General features: G+C 47.4%; 1 protein-coding gene across 1 annotated transcript in view; it reads right to left on the bottom strand.

Annotated features, from left to right (window-relative positions):
• Nucleotides 1-25,300, bottom strand: part of LOC103905026 (lipase maturation factor 1-like) — a 73,542-nt gene that overhangs the window by 1,926 nt on the left and 46,316 nt on the right. The window contains exon 3 of the mRNA XM_019473954.1: nt 20,802-20,950. Coding sequence (XP_019329499.1) covers nt 20,802-20,950 — 149 coding nt within the window. The remainder of the gene's footprint in view (nt 1-20,801; nt 20,951-25,300) is intronic.

The raw sequence follows: 25,300 nt of genomic DNA, 5'->3' as shown, positions 1-25,300 counted from the left end.
TTCCCAGAGGACAGGCTCAAGGTAACTTCTGAACACGACCTCTCCCCGGAAAGTCCCCTAACCACTTGACTGCCAGGAGCTTCGAGGAGCTGCCCCAGAAGATCACTCGATGTTTTATATTCCTCCCCAAGCATCTGTTAATGGCTGCTGTTGGAGACAATATAAGTTGTTAGTTGGGCCTTGGGCTTAACGCAACATAGACTTTCTTAAGCAAAGAAAGATCCACAAAAATAGTTACAAGCTTATTTGGCAGGTAACTTAACAGGAAAGAGGCACCTTTCTTGGTCTGAGCCTTGTACCAGGTGATGTTTAGACATGTATGTCTTTGTGAATAGGGGTGGCCCCAGTAGCCTTCAATAGGGCTATTTACGGCCTTAAATTATACCTGTTGTCAGGCACATTGCTGAGTTCAAGCAGATTTCACCCATGTGCTGTTCCAAATTATTTTTCCTTTTTTTCCCTAGTCATAAAAAAATGAAATATTTTTCACGCCAATGCTAACTGAAGAGGACAGCAAACAGAAACTACTACACATTTTCAAAATCCGTGAATCCAGACAACTTACATCCTGTAATTTTTAGCCAAGAATAAACCAGGAGAACCTGGAAGAGTTAAGGCACTAAAAGCCAAAAATCCTCACGGCACATCTCATGGAGCGGGATGAAAGTCAGTGTGTTCCCCCCGGCAGGGCCACTTGTACACAATACCATCCTGTGGCCAACCAAGAAAACGCCAGCTAGATAGCACGCTCCCTACAAGCTCTCAGCATCAACTATCGGCCGCAGGAAAAGCATCATCCCACAGAGGCAAATGCTGGAGACGCAACAGAGCAAATCAACGCCATCGTAACCAGCGAGGATGAACAAGGAGATATAGCAAAGGGTAATCGTTATTTTACAGAAGTGATTGATAAGGAAGACAGCAATAAGGCAAAGGTTTCTGTGGTGTCTGATGTGGCTCCGCACAACACAGGAACGAGGAAGGGTACCAAAGCAGCGCGATGCACGCCCCCTCCCCAGAGAGCGGGCAGCCTGCGGCATGCTGGTACCCTGCACATCCCTGCTGGCCTTCAGACCTGTAAAACTCCCTGAGAGCTACACTGAAGCCTGAGCACTGGCCCTCCCAGAAGCCTCCGGAAGAAAGAGTCACCTTCAAACCTTGTGCATGCTGTCGTCTTATGCAAGTTGCAATGGGAACGGCTGGGGGTGGCTCCACGCACGGCTCAGATGGTTCCGCGCCAGGAGCTCAGACATAGAAATACCCTGGCCTGGGAGGTCTGCACCTCAGCATCATCATGAAAGGGACACCCCTCATCAGCACCACCACCAAAAACCCCAAGCAGAGCTAGTCCGTAAAGGCACAGATAAAAGCACCGTGGCATACAAGACTCGCGGGATGGGAAAGCAGGGCAGTGGGTACCGGTGGCTGCTCTGCGGTTTTACTCTCTAATGAGTTCCTCAGCAGATCCCGTCACTCTCTTCTCCATCACTCTGCGAGGGCTGGAGCAGGGGAGGCAGGGACAAGACAGACTCATTGTCAATAGTCAGGGCTTCATCTCCCCCCCGAATCATCCGCAGCTCGCTCTGCCCCTCAAACCTTTTCTAAAATTACAGGATACGTTGATAGCATCTCACAGGATGTGCCGCAGCCGGCAGCCCTGTCAGTGGCAGGACAGACGCTAAGAAAGGCTCTGTGCAAGAATGCTGGAATATTAAAAAAGGACAGCTATCTTGATGACCTGCCCTCCTACCTTGCCCAAGCTGTTACCAAGCTCTATTATTCAGCAGGGATAATTAAAACAAGTATGTGACAGAAAAGCACCATACTGAAAATCAAAATCTTTCCTGCAATGAGTCACTAAGAGAGTTAATCACATTTTGTTTACTATAAAGCTTTCAAACAGGAAAGTCACTTAGAGCTCTTAATATCAAATCTGTTTTTCAGCATAGAAGACTCCCACTCTCATAATTAGGGGGCGTTTCAAGTCATCTTTACCCTGCTGCTGTCTTCAAGTCCACTTCCACTCCCACACTGGCATGTGAGTTTTCCAGTTTTCATATGAAGTTGTACTAAGAAACAAGAGCATGTAGTGCACGAAAATCTACGTGCTCCGTAGCTTCATCTCTGCTGAGGAGGACCACGAAAGGAGAACGAGCCATGGTGGCTCGCTAAATAATCCTGCTGTGAAGAGCTGTGGATCCCTGGGTATGGCCACACCCAGGACGAGCTCTGACATACCCTACTGCTCCATGCTCGGACGGACTCTGTTTTTACACGCTCTCCCCTAATTATTTGGCTTCTGCTGACATTTTTGGAAGTCAGCTCCTGCTCTCTTGAGGATGCAAACTTAGTTTGGGAAAAGGTATCTGGGTCCAAGTGAGCACAGGAGGAGGAAGGGAGCAAATGGGGATCCCCACATCTGCTGGAGTTTGACATTCACTGGATTTCTTTCAGTCTGCTAACAATTCCCAACCCATTTTCAAGATTTCTCTCTGTGTATTGAACTGGCCTGGACTCCACAGCTGCAGCAGATTACGCTGCCATACCACAGATCAAAGCACGGGGAAAAATCCCCACCCCCTGCTCGCAGAGAAGCAGAGGCTAGTGCATCTCTGATGCACCCCAACTGTCCTCTCTTTGGATGTGGAGGGGACCTGCGAGGGACCAGAAGGAGAAGGAGACAGAGGGCGTGCGCATGGGAAAACCCCACGAGACTCCAGCAGACCTGGAAGACCCTCCTCTCATTTGGACATAAGCTACAAACATCTTGCAAGGAGTATTTTGGGGGCAAATATTAAGCAGAGTTTAAGAGGTGAACAATATGGACAAATTAAATGGAAGACGAGGAAAGGAAAGAAATCATTTAGCAGCACTGTGGAGAGCAGGGCTCACAACCCCAAAATCACATTTCTAACTGCTTCCTTCCTGCCGCGCGTGGCAGTCAGGTCTGATACCTCCAGCCACCTCCCGGTAGATTTGCTTGAGCAGAAGGAAAGGAGAGAAAGGAAAGAGCCCGTCTTTAGGCTCTAGTGCAGCAAGGCACCCAGTTTTAAGTATATGATTGAAACCGAGCTCCACAGATCAGCCTTAGGTGGGACCAATTTAAGAACAAACCTGATGTTTTGCTGCATTAAGGCTGTGTTGGAGGCAATGCCTGACCGTCAGGAAGACCAGGGTGCAAATGTTTTAACAAAGGACTTTTCCGTTACTTTTGGGGGGCGTTTTCTGAGAGTAGGATCTGCCTGACACCTTCAAAGTCCAAGAACATATAAAGGCATTTAGACTGTACGGTAGCTTCTGGGCAGCTGCTACCACAAGCCTGCTGTACCAGCCTCCAGCTTAATCGCTCTCTCTCACATGTTTAAGTTTCTAGCTTTTGTAAAGAATAAGTTCAAGGCTCAGGAAGCAAATGAAAAAAAGCAACACTTGCAGAGCCTTCTTCATATTTTCCAGTGTTTGGTGTCCTCCATGCCAAGCCTGGTCCCCTTCCATCCCTCCCAACTTCAGTTTCTCCCTGTGGTGTTCAAGCATCTTCAGGTACCACGTGTTTTTTGATACAACATCAAAATTGATCTGTTAGCTCAGCGCTAATTAATGCTGTCAGAAGGTGTCCATGCTTACAGGTAAGCAATAAAGCAGAAAAATATTTCCAAGGGCAGCCGCTGCTCAACTCCTGAGACACTGCTGCTGTACGTGGGGCAGGGCCTTGCCAGCCCCTGTTTACTGAGAAGCTGAGCTCTTTACTGAGCTCCAGTTGCTGGGTGATAAAAAGTGACAGGTAAGCGTTTACCCACTATAATTCACTTTGAAGACCGAACCGCACCTCAACGTACTAAACCATCCCAGCTTTTATGGCTCTTTTGAAACATCCCGAAGATGTGAGTACAATGAGACACTGTCACGAAGAAGAGGAAAGCCCTTCTCATCCCGCTTTCGGCTCCTTGTCCAACACAACCATCTCCCTGGCTTTTTATTAAACTTGCGAAGTTGGGCTGCCTGCACAGCGGGGGCTACGTGCCAGCTGGTAACGTCATTACTCCTGGTTGTCTTACAACACACCGACCACATTTCACAAGTCTGAAATAAAGAAGAAAACCTCCAGATCCCAGGCAGTTTGAAACGGCACATGCCGCCACGCTGCATGTGGGTATCTACTATTCGCACAGGCGATAGCACCGAGGAGTTAGGTGTCACCAAACAGGACCCCGTCGGGCGGGATGCTGCACAAACGCAGAACGAAGCCGCGATCCCCACCGTACCTCGCGCCAGCCAGGAGCACCCGGTCCCGTGGCACGCGGCTTCCTCTGTCAGTTCAAGTCACCGCTATTGTAAGAATTCATTGTCCTCACTTATACATGTTTTTATATTATTCCAGCTTGGCGTAATGCTCCTAATATTGTCACATGGCGATGCAATCATTTGGGAAACACGGAAAAGATGTGCTATAGGTAGCTCAGCGCACTGACTCGTTTCTTGTTTTCTAAATTCCAAAATTACTCGAAATTTTTTTTTTCCTTTTTTTAGGTTGGCAAATTTAGGAAGTTCTAGTTCTGAGCTAGCAGAGCATTAGCTAAAAACTTGAATTCTGCATTTATTTTGACATAAGGATTGGAGACTAATGGGCAGGAGACAGGGATTTTTGAAAATATTTTTTAATTTTTCCCTTTTTATGATCCGCTCTAATCATTAGATAAAACTAAAAAGTGTGTGTATCTGTCGGGGAGGGACAGGGAAATGGCTTTTAAAGTTGATTTTCTTTTCCCAGTGATAAAGGCAAATGCATGCTCCCGTGCTTACAACCCCAGGAAAAAAACAAGCACCCCCAGAAACGCCGGCTCTGTTTGCACATTGGGGGTGGGTGAAGGGACTTTCAAAGCCTTGCATATCAGAAGGGAAAGGTATTCAGCAATACAAATTAAATATAAGCTAAAGGGAAGGAAACAGGTGGCTAAGTGAACTAGCAATTGCCCTTTCACCTCCGTGGCCTTGCTTTGAATCCAGCTCTAACCAGAATTATTAAATTCATACTGATGGGATGGTGGCTACAAAGACACCGGGGTTTGATCATTTCGGCCGAGCTCGTGGCAGCCAGAATGTGCGCACAAGCCCCTTCCAGTAATAAGAAAGCCTGGCCTGGGGAAGGGGAAAGTTGAGATCTTTGTCATATTAATTTACAGCTGACCGCGGCTCCAGGCCATTCTGCACGCTCAGAAATCTCCTCGCGCTGCTGTCCGCATGAGAACTATAAAATGTTAACCCTGGATTGAATTAGCATCCAGAATGAAATATGTGCCCAATACCTTCTCCCCTACTAAGTTTGCTCCCTTTAGGGCACGGCTGGGGAGCGCAGGGGAGGATGGAGATGCAGCACCTGCTTGTACTTCGAAAACACCAACCTCCGGGGCTCCCAGGCTCTCACAATTAAAGTGCATTAAATTCACCAGCATTTTTCACAGGGGAAGGAAAATTATATTTAGGACCTTTTTTTTTTTTTAAATTTTATTTTAATGGTGTTCAATAAAATGCCTGGTTTTAATCACCAGAGCCACTCTGCCGTCCTCGCTCAGCCCCCATGCACTTCCCATCCACCAGCCCTGCTCTGCGCCATGCGTTCACGGTCACGTATAAATAGCATTTCCCAAATTCAGCTGATGCGCACCCGGGATACACCACAGGTGTCACGGATGACTTTGTCACTGTACTTTTATTTTACTTGTTGGGCATAGACAAGATTTCAGCTATGTGGAACAAGACCCTATTTTGCCTCCAGCATCATCACTAGCTTTGATAGCTTACTACAGTGTTAAAGGAAAGATGACCACGCGGTCACTTGAGCAGATCCACAAGGAACCAGAGGAAAAAAAAATATATATATTTCCCAGCAAACTCTTAGCAAAACCCACACTGCGAAAATTCATCCTCCTGCCTGCCTGCTGCAGGACTTGACCCAGCCAGCAAGGCACCAAACCAGCCCGATTTATAAAACTCAGCCTGCTGAAAACTAGCTATTTATGACTAATAAATTATCTTTCAAATGCAGTAGATTGTTGAATACATTTGCAAGGTTTGCCAACTGGCGGCCAGGGGACTTTGGGGGTGGAAATCAAAATCACCCCTTCACTCCCACTGAATCAATTCCAGTCTCGCTTGATTGAGTAACCTCACATGCCCCCTCTCTTTCCCCATCACTGAAAGAGTATCCAACAAAAGGGATTTCAGGGGAAATTAAGCCATAGAGAGAAAGTTTACCAACAGCTTTTGATTTCTACATTTCATGAGTTTGATTAAACCGTGGCAGAAATCCCAAACATAAGGCCACAGCATGCGGTGGCACAGGGAACGTAACACAGGACTGGAAGGCAGAACCGAAGAGGGATGCGAGCCCTGCAACTGCCGGCTGCATCCTCCAAAGGCACCTCACTGTTTGGTTTTAGGGTACCGAAACCTGAATTTGCACTGTGACATGCTGGGGGTCGCCTTCTCAAATCACAGAGAGGATGAATATGTGAAGAGAACGGGTCCTTGCTTTTCTACTGCATTTTTTCGGTGAGAGGAGCACATCTGGACACTGCTCCTTTTTATTGTATCATGCCTAGCTCCTGCCATTAGAATTAAGCAAAACACTGGGTTGTGATGACTGCCTGGTCCCTGCTACCACTGGCAGAGGCTCCGTAAGCAGAACCCTCCCTGGACCCCCAGGACCTGCCCCAGACCTTCTGGATCTGCAGAAGGCTCACAGCGTGGGAACCGTGCGGGTCCATCCCAGGACAGGTGGAGAGGATTCCTTCCACCGTGTCCACGTCACAGCCACCACGGACAATGAAAATCACAGAAACCCATCTCCAACCTCCCCCCTCTGAGGGTCCTCCACCCAGCTGCCCACTGCACAACCCAAGGCTGTCATCCCACCTGGATGCAGCTCAGCCACCCCAACGGAGACAAGGGGGAGCATCCTCCGGGGAAGGTCCATGTGGGTCTAACTGGCACGTCCAGCCCTGCCAGATCTCCTGCTAAGCTCTCACCCCATCTCTGCCCCACGCAGATGGGTGCTGGCCACAGTCTTTCTCATCCAGCTTTACTTCAGACCTCTCTTTCTCTCCTTCCCTCCTGTGTTCCCTCTCCTTTCAATTGCCTTTCTAATCAGCTGATCCCCTTCTAATTAAACCTGCCTACACCCAAACAAAATCCACGGCATTGCCCTTGCTCCCTCTCCGCCATCAACTCCGCCAGCCCCACTTTCATCCCTGACCCCCCTTCCACAAAAGATCAAGCCCCAGCACAAGTATCAGTTCAAGAGCCGCCACGGATGCACTCTCACAGACAACTCCGTAAGGATTTTACGCTTCGCCTAAGGAGCAAAACATCTCCAAAGAAGATAAAACTGTTTCCTTATTTACTCGATGCCAGCAAACATGATTCACAGGCCCAGGGGTGATCCATCACCCGTCGCTGTGGAGCGGTGCAGCATCTTGCTCTGCACGCCCCTGAGCCACGCAGCTCCCGCTCCGATGCCGCTCGAAGGGAGGGAAGCGGCTGAACTCCGACACCCCAAATCCTTCCCTTTCATCTTACGCAGATTGCTCTGCCCAACTGTACCCCTTTCAGGCTGCTGTACTTTGGTGAATCAAAATGAAAAAAAGCCTAAATAATTAAAATGTCATTCAAGCTCTAAGCCGATATGAGTCACTGCTACAAAAAATATCTTAAAAATTCTTTCAGGAGTGGGGGATAATTATATTCCTCCCTATCTATTGATTTTTCTCTACAATGCAGATGTCAGATTTTCCACGGTTTTTTTCTTTTTCTTTTTCTTTTTTTTTTTCCCCTGGAGTGAGTGTCAAGGAGGAACAAAGCACTCTTTGAGACTTTTTCAGCCCAAAATTAATTCTGAAAAAAATGGTACAGACAGGCCAATAGCACGGGAAGCCGAGAAAAAGCCTGGTGACTCAAGCTATGTCTGCAAAACCCCTATTGATACCGGCTCTGGAGAGAAGGGTGGGGTACAGGGCACCAGCGTTATAAATTCAGAGTCAATTTAGAGACCTTCTTTCTGTGTCTTCACAATACAAAAGATGGGCGAAAAAGAAAAAAAATCTCAGTGATGGACAATCCTAAATTCTAGATTTTAATTTTTCTCATAATATGAATATGAAACACTCCCAGAGAAAATCCCAAACGGTGCCTTGCACTTCCCGCACTCAGCCACCCGCCAGCCTCTGCTCCCCACAGAAGAAGTGGTTTCAACATCTTTTGAAAGCCAAATATATACCAGCGTATTTTAAAGACAAACCAGCTGTAACTTAGACCCCAAGTTCATGGAAGAGGAAGGAGCTTTACAAAGTTAAAATTAAAAAGAAAAAAATTGTTTAAGGACTAGAGGACAGGGCTGTAAGGGGACAGCCAGCTACGCTGCTCCTCAGTCACGCCAGACCCCGGCACCTGAAGCACTCAAATCCATGGGACCGGACACGATGCCTTTAGACCACAACAGAAATACTAAAGCACTTCCGACTTTTCCTGCTGTTATGCACCAGGTTGCTCAGCCCGCTCGCTGCCCGCCTGGCTCCAGCTTTCTTCTGCATTTGAAAGGATAAATCTTGAAAGATTTCCGGATTTTATTTCAACTTCAGTAATGAATATCATGCTTAAACGCTGCATTCGCCAGGGGAAAGATGCTTGACGGGTGCAACACTACCGCAGCAACAGACAGCAGCGGTACAGTCCCTCTGCTGGACCTGTAAAACAGACTCTGAACTCCACGACATTGTTTTATGCTTTTTTTTTTTCCAATGCACCTCATAACAGAAAAATATTTAATTCCCAAGACCAGCAAGGGCTCTAGCTTTTTTCAAATTCAATACATTTTCTATGGTCCTTTTATGCCTCAAGGCTCGCGTTACGGCTATCGAAATTGTTTGCATACTTTTAAATATTTGCATAATTTATCAGCCCAAATCTTCAACTGCAGAGTGCTCTGGCGCAGGGCTTGCCACGAACCGTGCTGGCGGCAGAGGCTGGATTTGGGCCAGACCTATGCAGACCCTCCGCGTGAAGCCCCGTCTCCCACCTGCAGGCTCTGCTGGAGGGTTCAAGCTCTGCGGCGCAGGTAGGACGATCTGGATCGCCTGTGCTGCACAGGGGTGTCTTATTCCTTTCTTTTAGAAATGTCACGCAGGGAAGACGTGACACAGGTAGCAGGCTTTTTGGAAACTTTTTTCTACAGCTCTGACAGCAGCAAACTAAAGGCTTTAAGAAGAGCTGTACCTGATGTTCATACAAACCTCTCATTAAATGAACAGCTGGTAATTCAAATCTCTCCTGCTTCTTCCACGCAAAGAGAGAGAAACAATGGGCTAGAATACCTCTTCCTTAGCCAGAGAATGACAAGCTTACGCTTATCAGATGACACTGCCGTTTAAATAGCTTTATTCTGTACCTTGCGCATCGGTTCAAAGCCCACAGTCAGCCCTATTCAGGTCCAAGCCTGCGCCAAGATGATGGCACTTCCCCATCATCTGCAGAACATCAGTTCTGGTCCAACATTAGCAGAATACAGGACCAGGCTCCAGATTCTCTGGAACAACCCACCTCCAGGTGAACAAACCCTACCTGCCTGGCACCCTCCCGCACAGGCAGGGACGGGCTCTGAGATGGCCCCAGGACCGTAAGCCCACAGGACAGGTCCCACCCGCAGAAGAGGTGAACATCTAGATTCTGCTGCAACGGGCGCAGGTTGGCCCAGCGCAAAAGCTAAACTGGAGTCACCACGAAAGGCAACTGCAAAGCACCTCAACTCGACCGACTGGAAAACACTTTTCTGAAAGAGAAGTCACTGGTGTTGATTTTTGTTTTGTTTTGTTTGTTGCTGGTTTTTCCCTCAGCTACCAGAAAGACCCTTTGAGAAGCCACCATGACTGCACCAGCATCTGATTGACTTTGAAGACGCGCTGCAAGGAGTGGGTGAAAGGGATTTTGAAAAGTACTTGGCATTAGCGGCTCCCTGCCTTTTACAGCCACCGAAGGAACAACAAGTCTTCCTGCCAAGGGCTATTACTAGACAAATGGAGAGAGATCAGAGGCACAAAGGAGGTTGCTAAGGAGTCAAGTGTGGGATCCCTGCAGAGAGGAGGAGGGCTGCAGCTGGGACGGCAAAGGTCAGAACATTGCAGACATCATTTTCCAAAAATTCCCATGAAGCCCCGGCGCGGGAGTCGGGAGCCTGGCCCCACCGTGCTCGCCTATGAATAATGAGAAAGCCATAAAAGAAAGCTCCCTTTCTTCCCTCCTACCCACGCTAATGTAATAAAACAAATTAGAATAATTATTCTCAATTTCAGAGCCATAATGCCCAGGATCAGGGCACGCTTGTCACTGAAATGACAACTACATCCGTTTGATTCTTCTTCTTCTTTTTTATATTTACAGAGATCGCCTAAATCCCAACTTTTATTTCATTACATCTAATGCAATTTTACTACAGGCATCCAGATTCTGTTTCCTTCAAAGTCTTCATTATTTTTGCCAGAAACTTCATCTCCCTTATTAGCTAATCACATCCCCACCCTTTCCAGTAACCTTTAAAATGCCACCCACGTTATGACACTTTTAACAGAATCCAAGCAAAAACAAAACAAGAAAAATGAAGAGTTTAACATGAACCACTAGTTTCTAAAATAATTCGCTTCAGTTGGTTAAAAGAAACATTTTCTCTAATAGTAAAGAAAAGTAAAAATAATTTAAAAAGAGATTAAATATCTAATGATATCCAAATAATTGATCCTTTCTCTGTGAAAATCCATCTCTGTGCGAAAGATGGACAACATTTACCGGGAAACAATGATGAGAATTTAGTGGATGAGAATTTATTGCTAATTATTATAAATCTTTTTGCACTATTTCTTTCCCAAGACTACCACTTCAAATGACCTATTTTTCTCCTGTAAAAGGGGAAACATATCTTTTGTGTAGACTTGAAATGCCAGAGGATTTAAATTATTTTCTAAGTCTCTGCCTGCCAAAAAATGCTCCGGGACTCCTCTGTTCTGCAGCGGCTTCTTCCAAGGATGTACTTGAACAGCTCAGAGAGGCAGAGCTCAGACTTCGGGGGGTTCAGTCTGTAGTTACATTCAGAAAGGGAAATCTGGAAAGTGGGGAGGGGGGGGGAAGAGAAATTTTGTTTACAAAAAGTAAACCGAGGGGAGGGACCGCCAAGTCACAAATCACAACTTGAAAAGATGCACTTGAGTTTCCCTAAATTCCCCCTGTGGCCCTCAGGACCTTCCGCGTGACGTACCCTGCCTAAGGAAGAGCGGGGGGAGCGACTCCCCGGGAAGGGCTCGCAAATGCATGAAGACAAGGGGGAGAAAAACCCCCTTCCCTGGGTGACCCCGTCCCCGGCTCCTGGTGTGCCACCAGCCTGGCGAGCGGGGAGCAGCCCCTGCAACAGTTTTAAGGGCATCGCACAAGGAAGACGTCAAGGACACTGCACACACAGCAGATTATTATAATATTATTATATAAAAATACATATCTATTATAAATATAATTATTATATTATTACATAAAACACATATTAAAGGATCTAATTCTTGGGGCAAGCATGAGGCTTTGGCTTAAGCTGCCCAAGCTCACTGCCCCGGCCGGGGAGCGGAGCCTGCAGGGCACGGACCCATCTGCACACAGACCCCGCGGAGTCCTCCCAACCCCAACACCTGCATCAGCCAGTGATAGATTGGCAGCTTTAAATCTGAATTTCCTTGCTTTGGGCACTTTTAAATTAAAGTGGTAATGTGCTTTAAATCCTGTTTCCCTGCTTTTTCACTACGCTCTTCAATCCTTTCCTCCAGAAACTAATCAAGATGTCTCAGACTCACTTATGCTCTCTGCTCCAGCCACCTTCCCCGGTAACTTATTCCATATGTCTGCGATCCTTTGCAAGACACAGCTCCACCTTAATTCCCTATTTACTTCCAGTTTCCCAACGTGCTGTTACACCCCCAGCGCTTGAATCCCCTCCACCTCCCCATTGCATCTCCAGTAGTGATAATTATTTGTACAGAACATGACATCATCAAGCTGGCAAACATCACCTACCTAGTCCTTTGACTAACGTACACATCTCAGCAGCGCTGCCTGCTCTCTGCTAACGGGGCATTGCAAACCCCTCCTGATGCAAATAAAGTGCTTACTGGAAACCCTTGAGAAATGACCATCTCTGCATTAATAGTCCAAACAAGCCGTGTTGCACGTGTACAGCTTCATTTGTATATGTGTCTACGCTGCCATGAAACGGGGACGCAGCAGGCTTGCAGGAACAAGAGAGTGGGAATCTCGAGGCGTTTAACCTCCTTGATCACCGTTTCTGACAGATATTCCCAGTGACACCTCCCTTGTTCAGAGCATGCGTTGGGACGGGATCCCTGTTATCAGCACAGCAACCACCAGCCCTTGGCTGTGTGTAACACAGGGAACTGCCAGGCTCCACGTTTGTGTCCCACAAAGAGAAAGGCAGGGAGGAAAGAGGCGCAGGAGTTGGCTTTAAATGGAGATGATGAAAAGCCACATAAATCGAAGCACACCGTCACTGTTGGGCGCTTCCAGAGGGACCACTAACACCCGACAGCATTGCGGCCGTATGCCATGTGCAAGCAGCAAACACTCGCATTCGCTCTGGTGCAAGAAAACTCAGTCTCAACTCTTGCTTCTCGTTGCCCTTGAGTCCAACCTGACCTAAAAGCATTTCGTGTGCCTCATGTTTTACAGGAGGAACACCAGCCGCAAACGGATAATGACATTTCCATGCTGCTTTTAGCACCAGCCCTCCAAGTGCCAGCTGCACAGTTGCAGCCGCACAGAGCTGCAGTAAAACAGCAGCAGCTCACGCTTCCAGGCAGGGTTCCCTCGCATGACTTTCCCCGCTAACTTCGTCTGTGGCAGCAATCCAGGCCATGCACGGCTGATACACACTCATTAAAAACCTTCATGCATACTTTGAATATCTCCAAACCTGAAGTAACACGGAGCGGGAGAGACAGCACACGTGCAAACGCTATCACGCACCCCCATAAAAACCACTCATGTCTCCTCTACTCAAAGCTGCCTGCTATTCAACACTCTCCCCAGTTAAGCCAAAGATGTAACGATGCGAGGACAGATCTTGGCACGGAGCTGGGCCGGCCTGAACCTGGCTGTGCACAATTTTGGCAGCACCAAGCTCAAAAAACCTGCCCAAGTGGGAAAGGGCCCTGGCACCTCGCTCGGACTGGCACAGCATCCTTTGCTGCACATGGGGCTCCCACGTCCTTGCTCCTGCTCTGCCTGCGCTCGTCCCAGTTTCTGCCCTGGCTCAGTTCGGGACCTGTTTCCCCATCGCAGTCCCTAAGTCATATTTTCTGTCCCCAGCAGTGGGACAGTTTTTACAGGGGACTCACTGCTTGGTTTGCTTTTTTGGCCTGGTAAGTCCTTGACCTGTCCCACTGTTAACCGCCATACTTCACCCTCCAGTTGGCACTGCTTGGTTTGCTTTTTTGGCCTGGTAAGTCCTTGACCTGTCCCACTGTTAACCGCCATACTTCACCAGCTCCAGTTGGGAGAGGCAATGCTATTCCAAGAGTTAGACCTGAACTCATTACACACCCTGTTTATATCTGCTTTATCGACAGAAAGATGTGCTGGTAGGAGGGAACAATCCCACATTAAACTGCCTCTTGTCAAAAAAACCCCTCTGGTGTGAGACTGGAGGAGCTGTGTGTAACAAGCAGAGGCAGCCCTTGGGAATAATCAGTGAGGAAATCATCAAAGTCATGTCTACGGTCAGAAGCATCAGCCTTTGCAAGTCAAGATTCAGCTCGATGCACGCCAAGATGCAGCCTGAGCAATTCCGCAGCACGGCGTGGCATCACACCGCAAGCCGGATGGGGGGGTGTTAAAGCTCATGCAACGCAGGAAAACCCCACGGCGGCTCGATGCACGCCAAGATGCAGCCTGAGCTCCTCCGCAGCACGGCGTGGCATCGCACCGCAAGCCGGACGGGGGGGTGTTAAAGCTCATGCAACACAGGAAAACCCCACGGCAGAGAAATCAGGAGATGCCCCCGACACCCAGCACTGCTACCCCTTACCCACCGAGGCTGGCTGCAGGGGGCTTGACAGGATGAACCTTGTCTAGGGTTCTTCCCAAAATCTAGTTAAATCACGTTCCCGTACTTCTATCCCTTTACACGTGTTTTTTCAGTTACTAAGTTTTATCAGTGTTACTATAGTTACGCACACAGGTGTTGATGAAAACCAAATTCTCACATTTCTGAGCAAGTATGTACGCAATGTTTCTTAGACACTCAGCTAATGAAGAAACAGAAACTGTATTTTATGGTTTACGTGTGCAATCACTAACGACTTTCAGGATCCAAAGAGCTACTACGAAGTTTCAGCAACACGGTGTTAGCAATTCATCAGCTCACAGCTACTCCCCAGCCTGCCCCCAACACAAGTGGGGCAGGTATTTGGATTCCCCCAGCACATGGTTTTCGCCCGCAGCAGTTAATTACACAGAATATATGAACTCGACAAAGTTGTCATCTACTTTCAAGTCTTTTGCAAAAACAGAATGGGACTAACATTTGCTGAATGGGGCATTAGCTGCAAATTATATTTTCTCATGAGCAATGCTGCTGCCCGTCACAAAAAAACCCAAAAGCAAAACAGAAACTTGCCCATCTCAGGGGTAAAGCCCACGGCCTCACCTAGTGCAGCGTATGATCATAGCCCTGGCAATTAAACCAGAAGCTCCCTCCAACAGCCCGGCCAGAGCACGAAGCCCAGACAGCACAAATGTGACTTGGCTTTGAAAATCCACAAGATGCAGGGGAGATGCTGTTCCACCGAACCGGGGAAGCACAGCTACTCCTCCAACGAGTCCCATTACTGGGGATCAGGCGATTATAAAGATCTGCGGTTTGACTAAATGGCTGCCAGGAGCCGAGAACCCCTCAGGACCCCCAGCCTGCAGCGAGGGGCTCAGAGAAGAGGCTGACCCAGACCGGGGAGCTGGGCCAGCAGCACGCAGACAGCCCCACCGTCCTTAAACCCATCAAATGCACCAAGTCCAACAACAGCTCTACAGGGAACGGAGCAGCTGGAAAACAAACTCTGTCTGCTGAAAAATATATATATATACTTGAGAGAGGGCCGAGGCTTTGAGAGCACAGCATCGTGCCTTCGATGTCTCCCCAGGTAGTTGCAGATGTCAAAACACCTAATTACCACCAGGCAACACTGCCGAGCAAAGCACCTTACTGACAGCACGGGCTGCTCCTTTCGGCAAGTCACCCCGGTTTGGTTAACGTCCTTGGTTAATGTCTGACGGGCTGAGCACGCACCTTTGCTTACCCACCTCTTGATTCTTGTGGAAACACAAAACAACACTTTACATCTTCCAAGCTTCAAGAAATCAGAGTGACAGAGAGTCGTAAGCAAAACGACAAAGACATCAAGTCACCGAGCACTTCTGAGGCAAATCAGCCCCATAAACGTCTGTTTGCATCACTTATTTCCTAACAAGCTGCTCGCTCACACAAAGGGACCGCTATTCTGTTGCCTCTGCATGTTCCTAAGAAGCATCCGTCTTTACATCCTGCACTAATGGATTATTAGGAACATCAAACATATAGATTGAATCACATAATTATGCCTTTTAAAAAGTCAGCAATATTTGAGATCAGCCCAGCACTTGCTGCCAATCAAACCCCAGAAGCAGAGACTGCCTGTGCTCCTCGCCTCCTGCAAGTACGCAGCCGGGGTTATTTTACTTGTCACATGCTGTATCTCCCCTAAGAAAGCCCAGCCAGCCCCCAGGGAAGGCATGCACAATAAAACAAGGCCTAGACATGATTTTTTTGGGGGGGAGGATTAGCCAGGAAACAGCAAGGCTCCCTTACACCAGTCCGGAGCTGGACGACGGTGCTCACGTGCTTCAGCAGCAGACACCTGGTTAAGACTAAGAGAGGAGAAAACAGGACCGTGCTGGGGATGCTGCTGAGTGTCAGGAGCAACAGTCACCTCCTGAGCAGGAGAGAGGTTAATAGGGAGACACAGAAGAAAAGGCAGCAGCAAAGCAAGGGAGCAGGCACAGTGCATTCGTGAGCTTCATGAGCTGCTCAGATGTCTTCCACCAGCTCTGTGGGTTTCTATGGTTTACGTGGTAGAAAGTACAAAGACGTATTGCTGCTCCAGTGCTCCTTAACCAGGAGGTTGTAAACAAGCGTGTGGGGTGATAGGATATGGGAAGGTTTTGAGAGGATGGTTAATGTGCTCTGGGGAGACGGATAGTAACAATCATGCCAATTCAGGTTAGGAAATAACATCCTTTAGGTTCAGCCTCCCTCCTTTACAGTCAGGTTTATTTTGTATCCAGCAGCTACTGGGCTTGATCCTCTGTTCCTTCCCAGGCTGATGCAAGAGGGGCTGCAATGGGTATCGGCACATCAGCATTCATTTTGGTAGGAATTCCGAGTGCTTCAGTGCAAAGTCTCTGGTTGCTACAGCTCCGCATGGAAAAGGTTCCCAAATATGATACGCTCAATGGAAGAAAAAGGGGCTGACAAGTGACATCAACCCCCATGTACTGTTCATGATACAGGAACCGACTGCAGAAAACAGGAGAGCTACGGGGTAAGAACCTGAAGTCTTCACTGGGAGCCATCACATTGCAAAAGAGAGACAAGCTTGCCCATCTAAAGTGTGTTTCAAACCCGCACGTGGCACTGCTCACCTAACATCCAGCACAAGGTGAGAAAAACCAAGCTGACCCGAGGGAATGCCGTTTGCTTGGAGGATGGCATTTTACAAGGAAAGCCTTACCCCAACCAGCTAGAAGAGTCCCCGGAGAACCGTGCAGGGAAAGTCAAACTTTCTTTCTGCCTGAGACATAACGACTGCCAATCCCACCCCTGGGAAAAAACTTCCTTCAGCCCACATTTGTGCACGTGCTTCAGCTCCTGCCCAGATTAGGGAAGAAATCAAAGATGGCCTGTGAGCAGATGCACCTGCGCTCCAGGAGGAGACTTCGGTTTCACGCATTAAACTCGCTTCCCGGTGCCTGCAAGTGTCATTACCCCGGCCAAGAAGGAAACGTACACGTGTTTAGGCCCCAAAACATTAAAGATACCATCAATCACCGATTTCCACTTGCTTGTATAGATCCCCACTTAATGACCTTTCCATGTTTTCCTCTCCCATGCCTGTTACTTACATATCAGTAACCCAGACAGACAAGGGACTCGAGGGGCGGCATCTCTTCTACAGAGGGCTCTCCCTAAAATAACGGGAGAGTTATTACTCTCCAGATAAAACCGAGAAGCAGTACAGAGATAACAGTAACAAAGATGTTTCGTGAGCACGGTTTTCTTTTATATCCAACCTGTCCCATAATTCAGAATATATATTACAAATTAGCAGGAACAGAGCAAAGCTCAGAGTCAGACTCCCATTTTAAAAGGAAAGCAGGATGCAAACTTCGTGATTGTATAATTTGATAAGAACATTATCTGTGTTTCCCTACACTTGGTGTCATGGACTGTCGATTCTTTCTATAATCAGCATCACGACTAAGAAGAAGCATTTCAGAAGCTGAGAAGCATAAAGACCACAGGAGTCAGCCTCCATCCATCGGGGACGAAGGAGCTATGCTGACATTTGCTGAAAATGTCATTGGTGATAAATGGCCCAAATAATACATTCACAATGAGGTTCCTGAAAAAAACAAACGAAAAAACCCACCTCAAAAACCCAACCCACACACACACACACACACAACCATGCCCCCCCAAGCCCTGCAGTCAAAGCAAAGTCCAACTTGCATTTAAGGTAACTTGCATCTTGGACTTCACCAGGTCAGAGGATTAACAGGTCACCTCATGGATCTAATCCAGCAAGACAGGGAAGACTCTCAGCTCCTCTTGAATCACTGCACAGGAGTCCTGCAGAGACTGGTACCCCTCGGGTCACCCACACGGGTCCCCATGGCTGTCGTTAAAGGCCAGCCAGTGCTGTGTTACCACACTCACAAACCTTTAACAACTTAGACCTTTGCTGCCCTCAAAAATATAATGAAGAAACCACGCGGGCCAGCTACTAAAGTGCTTATCATTCTGTGCTTAAAGGAGAGGACAGGAAATTTAATTTGTAATAAAACATGGATGGATATTTCTGGCAGGTTAGCAGCCTTCAACTGTGTTCCCTAAACAGTTGCTTAAAATACTTGAAAACTACTGTAAAAACCATGCCTCAATAGTGGCTGGTGTGTTAAGTTTTAAGCGCTGCTTTAAACTTGTAGAAATTCTTCCTCAGGTGGAGAGCAGCTGCCCTCGGGACTGTGACTTCCCCACACCCATCCCACGGCTCGGGGACACGCGGCTTCAGCCGGCTCGAGGGTAGATGTGACTGGGACCTTCTCCAGCCAACTTTGAAAGATCTCAGTTTTAACCAAATCAACGTGATGTCCAAACGAGAAATGGGAAAACATCAAGAACAACAGACGCTTTCTTATGAAAATTTAATATCAAAACCACCCTTAATTTCTCATCCAAAAAAGTTTCAACAGAACAGTTCTCACTAGACCAACAACATACCCTTCATACCTGTTGGATCAACTGCATGGAGACCCACATTTCATCATCTACAATGTTCACGTGGACTGCAAATTATTGTCCCCAAGGAGCTCTGCACAGAGCCAGCAGCAAGTCAACAGGCCATCTCGTGCAGAAGTGACACTGAGCAGTAAGTACTGTCACAGACCCAGCCCTGATGCTATGAAGACAGTGCCTCTGTGCAGCAGGAGCCTGCTGCAGTGCCAGCCCTGAAGCCCCCCGACTGCTTCTCCAGGCTATGGACTCTGACGCTGCAACAGAGCCCACGCACAGATGTACAAACTGTCTGTTGGTTTAAGGCAGGCCATTTTTAAGGATTATCTTCCATTTTTCTCTCCCAAAGCCATACACTGCACTTTGCTTGGCCACCACACTTCCCTTCCAACATCATTTTCCCATGAACAGCACCAAGTTCCGCAGACGCTCCCATTTCGATTCCTTTCCTATCAGCAGTTTTGCTAAGAACCATTTCAGCTTTTTTTCTAATAGCAATTTCCCAGCTGTCCCAGGAAAAGACTCCACGAAACAGATCACAAGAGCCTAAATAATTTTTCATTTACCTACCTACCCACAGCAGCTTGTTTGCCATGGGTGTCCTGACATTGTGCGTTCAGCCCAGCACGGAGATCTTCCCATTAGCTCCATCTCCCGCTCTCATCCTGGGGAGGGTCAAACAAGACCCTCTCTCTACAAGAGTCAGGCTTCCTAAAAGACTGGATTTCTATCATTTAAAGTAAAGTTGCAATTACGGATGCATCCAGTAGCCTCCATCCCAGAGTATGGCAGGAGCAGTACGGTAGGATGCTAGAACAGTACCGTTCACCTGAACTCCAACCGAAAGCCTTATGGCATTTTAAAAGCATTACAAAGGTGACTTTGTCCCGTAAACCCTGACTAAATATTTTCAGCCAGCAGTTGCATTAAAATCTATGGGATTATCTACACATGCAGATACTGTACAGTGTCATAGAAAGCTGTGCTGGAGCGGACCTTCAGGAGTCATTTTATCCATCTGTATTGCCCCGCAGCAGGACCAGATCTATTTGATTAATAATGAGCAAGAATTGCAGCTTTAGGAAGCTGAGCAAAATTTGGCAATGCCACACAATAGCTATGGCAAAGGAATGAATGCAACATCTAAGAGTGGGTTTTGAAATACCACTTGCACGACACACATGAAAAAGCAAAATTTTCTGCTCTTTCAAGCTGAATTTGCTGAACCGTTGTGGGCTGGGAAGCCGCCCTTTGGTGCAACAAGCATACAGCACACGCTTTTCAAGAATATCTACCACAGTAACACGTTCTCCATGATCAAAGTTGACTTTGATCTGAAGACCTGAAAACAGGTAACGCTAAGGTTAACACAAAAAAAGTTTGTCTTTTATTTATTTTATTTATTTTTTAAGAGCAGGAGGATATTTAAGAGCTTATTTAGCTCGACTACAGGTTCAAGCACTTCAAGAGCTGGGGTGAGAGGAGGATTTCAGAGCAAATGGACACAGGAATGTCCTACCTGCCTGCAATCTCTTTCTACGGTGATGATCCTTAGCTTAAAGTTTTGGGATATTTTGAAATGTCCGAAACGTGGATCCAGATGACAGGGTAACGCCCCTGCCACACCTTTATTTTAACAAAGATGTGTCAGTTCCTGATGGATTCTTTTACAAGCTACTTGGGAATTTCCACTGGCACTGGGACAGTAATGCAGCAATTGTTCTCTTTGAAAACACGAAGCAGAGAATGACATTTCAGTAAAGCACACACAAAGAAAATAACTTAGGGTAAAGCTCCTGGTTCTTGGGAATTACCCACTGGATTCCCAACCGTCTTATCAAAAAGCCACAATGCCCAAGTCTCAAACTTCACTTTTATTCCTTTTCAAGAGCCAATCACAAGAGCAGCACCAACACATCAACCCAGATAGTCTTACTCCTGTGTTTGTCCTCCTTAAAATAAACACTAATAATAAGTTGAAAGATTCTGCGAACCGGAGCATGAAGCATTTCCTGCTACATGCTCCTTCCTTGTAACCAGAAAAATTCCTACACCGGAGGACTCCAATGTGTGTCCCCCCCCGTCCAGGGGCAGGTTTTCTGCTAGGATGAGATCCTCCTTTTGCTGTCACCTCAAAAAGACAAGAACGTGAAGTCCCACTTACCGCTCCAAGCATGATCCTGAAAATCAGCCACCGAAATCCCCAGATGACGATGCTGGAAGGAGGCGTGTGCTGGGGCAGGCGGGAGAGGGTCCAGAGAGGGCAGAGGAATATCCCCAGGAACCCTGTTTCCAGGAGCTGCGATTCCCATCCTGTAGTGCCAACATGTGAGAAATGAAAAAGAAAAGAGTTATTGTACAAGTCCTGTAAGTTATCCTTTCACAAATTTTAAACACCCAAGAAGAAAAACAAAACAAAAACAAAACTGTAATGCTTTCTGAATTTAACTTGGGGGAACGTCAGTACCAACTCCTAACACACACATCACACGCTGGGAATTCAGATGCTTTAAGCTACAGTGTGAATGATGTGGATCTACGTTCGGTGCATTGGGTTGTGCTGTTCTTCTCCAAGAGCACACACGGACACTTTTGTTGTTTACATGGTTATTTTATGCAGCGTGAAGCAAGAGAAAAGAATAAGAACTTTTATAAAGCAAAGGAAAATGCGATTTAAGCGCCCTGGGAATTGGCATGGTGGCCCAGGCACACAACTGATCAGTGCCGCTACTGATTCCTGCAGACCAGGGACTGCCTGAGCCATTGCCACCAGTCCCACTGTCTTTACTGGATTTGTGCCGAAATGGGGCAGTCTCAATCTTCAAAAGATGATGATTAAAATCACATTGTCTTGCTCATCATCAACATTAACGTGCAACTGGAAGCTTTGAATCTTTAATCGTAAAGAAAAATCATAATGAAAAAAGTCCAAAGCGTCCATCAAGCCAGTTTTACACATCGCTGGATTTGGCAAAATTACTCTAGATTGAATACCAGCGGAGCTGAGATCAAAGCACGGCCTTGTAACCACAGAATGAACCTGTTACCTGCTTTGAAGAAGACAGACTATAACCTACTTCAGGCAAATCTGCATTTTGCATTTTCTTTTTCCAGTATGACATAGAGTATAAATATTGAAATGATTATTCAGGAAGAGCCAGAGCACAGCAGCTCTGTTTTGACAGGTGAAGTCCAACCTCCACTACATTTTTAAGTAACAATATACTGATGCCAAAACCAAATTACTCCAACTTACTACCTCCAATTACACACTCTTATTTTCAAATATTTCTGCGCAATACAATTGCACACTGAAGCCATTTAAAAAAAAGACACTAAATGGCACACTAGTGGGGACAATTCCTGAAAACTCAGCAACCTCGTTGGCGCCATTTAAGATGCTGGTATTCCCACCTACATGTCCACATAAATTAAACCAGATAGTGCCTGTGGGTCACCTGTAGCCATGTTCCTTCCCAAGAGTCCCCCAGGCACTTTCCTAGTTTTCAAATGGCAGCAACAAAGTTTGGTCCATAACACCTCCTTTCACCCAGCCCAAACAGGCAGGGAAACACCTATCAAAGGCATTAATTTCTTCCAGCTCCAGTCTGAGAGACCTGATTGCACACCAGGTCGAGATTTTTAAAACCCATGATTTGACATTGTCACACAAGCAAAACTACGTTGAATTTGCTTTAAAATATTCGAAGTAGCAGCCATGCAATCTCCTCCTTTTTCTTAATATGCACAAGGTCCTTTAAATCAAAATGTAACGTGCTTTGGTTTTTTTCCAAAAATATTATACGTCAAACAGCTATTAAAAAAATCCCCATTCTCCCTCCATACATCCTGTTGTTTCTAGAACAGATACCCCAACTGCCAAAATTAGCGCTTCTGAGAGGAGAAGCAAAGTATATTGTTATAAAAGCAGCTGCACCAGGAAAGCAATGGCTAATACAAAATGTGAAAGGTTAATTGTCGCTAAACCCAGCCACAAATAGCAGTTATGGGTCTAACTGGCACCAAAATGGTAGTATATCTCCTTCGTTTCTGCCTGCACAAGAATCCCACTGTTATCAGCGTTTTCATATGTTAATCACTGTGTTCCCCTGCAGACATATAGGATGCACGCTGGATGGCTGAGCAGGAAGGCGTACGCCTCTACATCTCCAAACAGCCTTTAGATCCCTACTATGCATTCCCCTTCGAGAGCAGCATCGCCTCTCACCAAGCAGGACACAGTGGCTTTTTTTTTTTTTAAATTTTATCTTTAAACCAAACTCCTAGGGAGGTGTTTGCGTGCGTGGACGGAAGGGGCACGAAAGGATCGTGCGATCCCACATGACACATTTCTTGCGCGTTAAATGGGTTATACGAGCACGCATCCAGCGCGCAGGGACGCGTGCATGAGCACGCGTGTGTCCAAAGCAAAGCCGAAGCCTTCCCGGTATGTGCTGGCCTCCAAGGATCATGAGTTCAGCCTGCACCTGTGCTGCTTGTTCCAAAGCGACAAGTTTGAATCCTGGCACCACCACCACCCGGCTGCGAGTCCAACAGCATAATCCGATGCAAACCGTGCCAGCGAGGGGGACAGCTCAGTGCCGCGGTGGGAGGGGAGGACCGGAGCAAACAGTGCTGCCAGCTGTTGGGAGAAACCTCTTAAATTACCCGCTGCTGACAAGGGGGGCTGGCAGCGGGTGCAGCTAAGCCGGCACCAAACAGGGTTTAACTGCAAGTGCAGCCAAGGACAAACTACGGTCACAGCACCGTTTCAGAAGTCTCCGTCTAAACCTCCTCAGCTTGCGGCTAAATCCTGTCCAGCTCTGGTTGCTTTGCACCCATCGATGGCAACGGGCAGATTTGCTGGCACAGATGAAGTGCTGTGCTGTACTTTGCTCTGATACTGACCTTCATATCAGATCACGGCAAGTTCCTGCTAAAAAACAAGTTTAAGATGCAGATATGCACGGAGAGCCTCTGATTTATTAACAACCCTCTTCCTGATGGACTGAGTCTCCACAGCTGGTAATGCGGTCATGCAGATCAATTTTCCGTACTAGCACACATCACCCAAACAGTCACATACCCTGCCCTCGGCAGCAGAAGCTCCTTCTCCAGCCTCCATCCATCTTCTTTCCAACCCCAAGCAGCTCCTCGCCCTGGACCCCTCCTGCTCCCAACCCACTGCCAAAGCTGTCACCGCTTTCCCCTTCCCCATTTAGCGTGGATTTCATCCTGACCGTAACTTGTTAGTCCTCTTACAGGCTTCATCATGCGCAAACAATTAAGCCTTGATGCTTGATCCTACTCCATAAGCAATGCGAGCGCTTGTGATGGTAGGATTATCAGAGATGCTACATGTGTCATGTTTTCCACTAAAAATTACTGCTAAATCATTAAGACATTCAAGGACGTGAACACGTTGTTGAACATCACAACTGTATCCACAGTACAGCATGAAAGGGGGAGCTCTGCTCCATCTCACATTCACTATATTGTAAGTTGATATTAGAAAGCAAGGTTACAAGATCCATCAACAGAAACCTTGCATTTCCAACTGCTGACTTACAAACAGTTGTTCACGGCTACCCCTTAAAAGCCTCAGACTCAAAATCCCTTGCAATCTTAGACAGGTTTGAGGCCGTAACCATGTGTCTGCTGAACACTGCTGAAGTTTGAGCATTGCCACCTTTTAGCACCACTTCCGAGGCTCACAAAGCCCAAACACACCGTGACATCGACAAGGAATCAACCAAGTCATCATACCTTGGCAGGGAAGACTTGAGGAACGACCAGTACTTAGCTGACCCGTGCAGTTAAGTAATAACAGTATTTTTCTCCCTATCCTTATCCTCCTCTTCTTGCTGCCAAGTGGGCAGTGTTGATGAGATGTATGTGCTGCTGTGGCAGCGCCAGGCAAAGGAGCCCAACACAACCGCATCCTCCATCTCCACCAAACATACTGGGAACCACGTACCCAACCCTCCTCCAAGCTGCAGAAATTCCCATCCTCGACACTTTTTAGGACAGTTCTAGCACAGAAAAAACATGGAGGTGAAGGAAGTCATCTCCATGACCTGGGGGGACCTAGAGGGGGAATCAAACGATCCCCCGCTTTGGGGCTGTGGGAGGGGAGGGCAGGCGCTGGGCATCGGGAGCTTTAGGAGCATCCGCGTGGCAGCCACGGAGCATCACACAAACCGAGAAACTAGTGGCAATATGGGAATCAAAGCACCGGTAATGGAGCAAAGATCTCTCGCTTGTAGCGGTGCCAGTTTATCACGTACAGCGACATTTCCCAATCCTAGCATTTTTGGAGTGAAACCCATTTTATAAACGGTAGCAAACCCCACGATACTTAGAGGCATCGGGGCTATCTCAGAAAGGCAGCTCCCATCCTCAAAGCGCCAACCAACACATCCTTATTGCCTGGGCTAAATCTCGGGGCTCACCTCCGCCCCGGTCCCTCCGGCCCCGGCGCACACTGATACTGCTGGGAACGAAAGGGTCACGTTGTTGACCCACCTGCTCCTGTTTTCTTCAGTTGGATCTAGTCAAATTTCAGCAGCTGCAGAGCCGCACAAAGCGCCCCATTGTTATCTCCCGCGCAGCCGGAGAGGGAGCCACGGGGGTTTTTTTTTTTTGGGGGGGGGGGGGAGTTGA

Source organism: Aptenodytes forsteri, unplaced genomic scaffold (genome assembly GCF_000699145.1).
Source record: "Aptenodytes forsteri isolate BGI_AS27 unplaced genomic scaffold, ASM69914v1 Scaffold55, whole genome shotgun sequence".
Classification (NCBI taxonomy): Eukaryota; Metazoa; Chordata; class Aves; order Sphenisciformes; family Spheniscidae; genus Aptenodytes; species Aptenodytes forsteri.
Note: the sequence above shows the minus strand (reverse complement) of the source record. Positions and strands in the feature narration are given on the sequence as shown.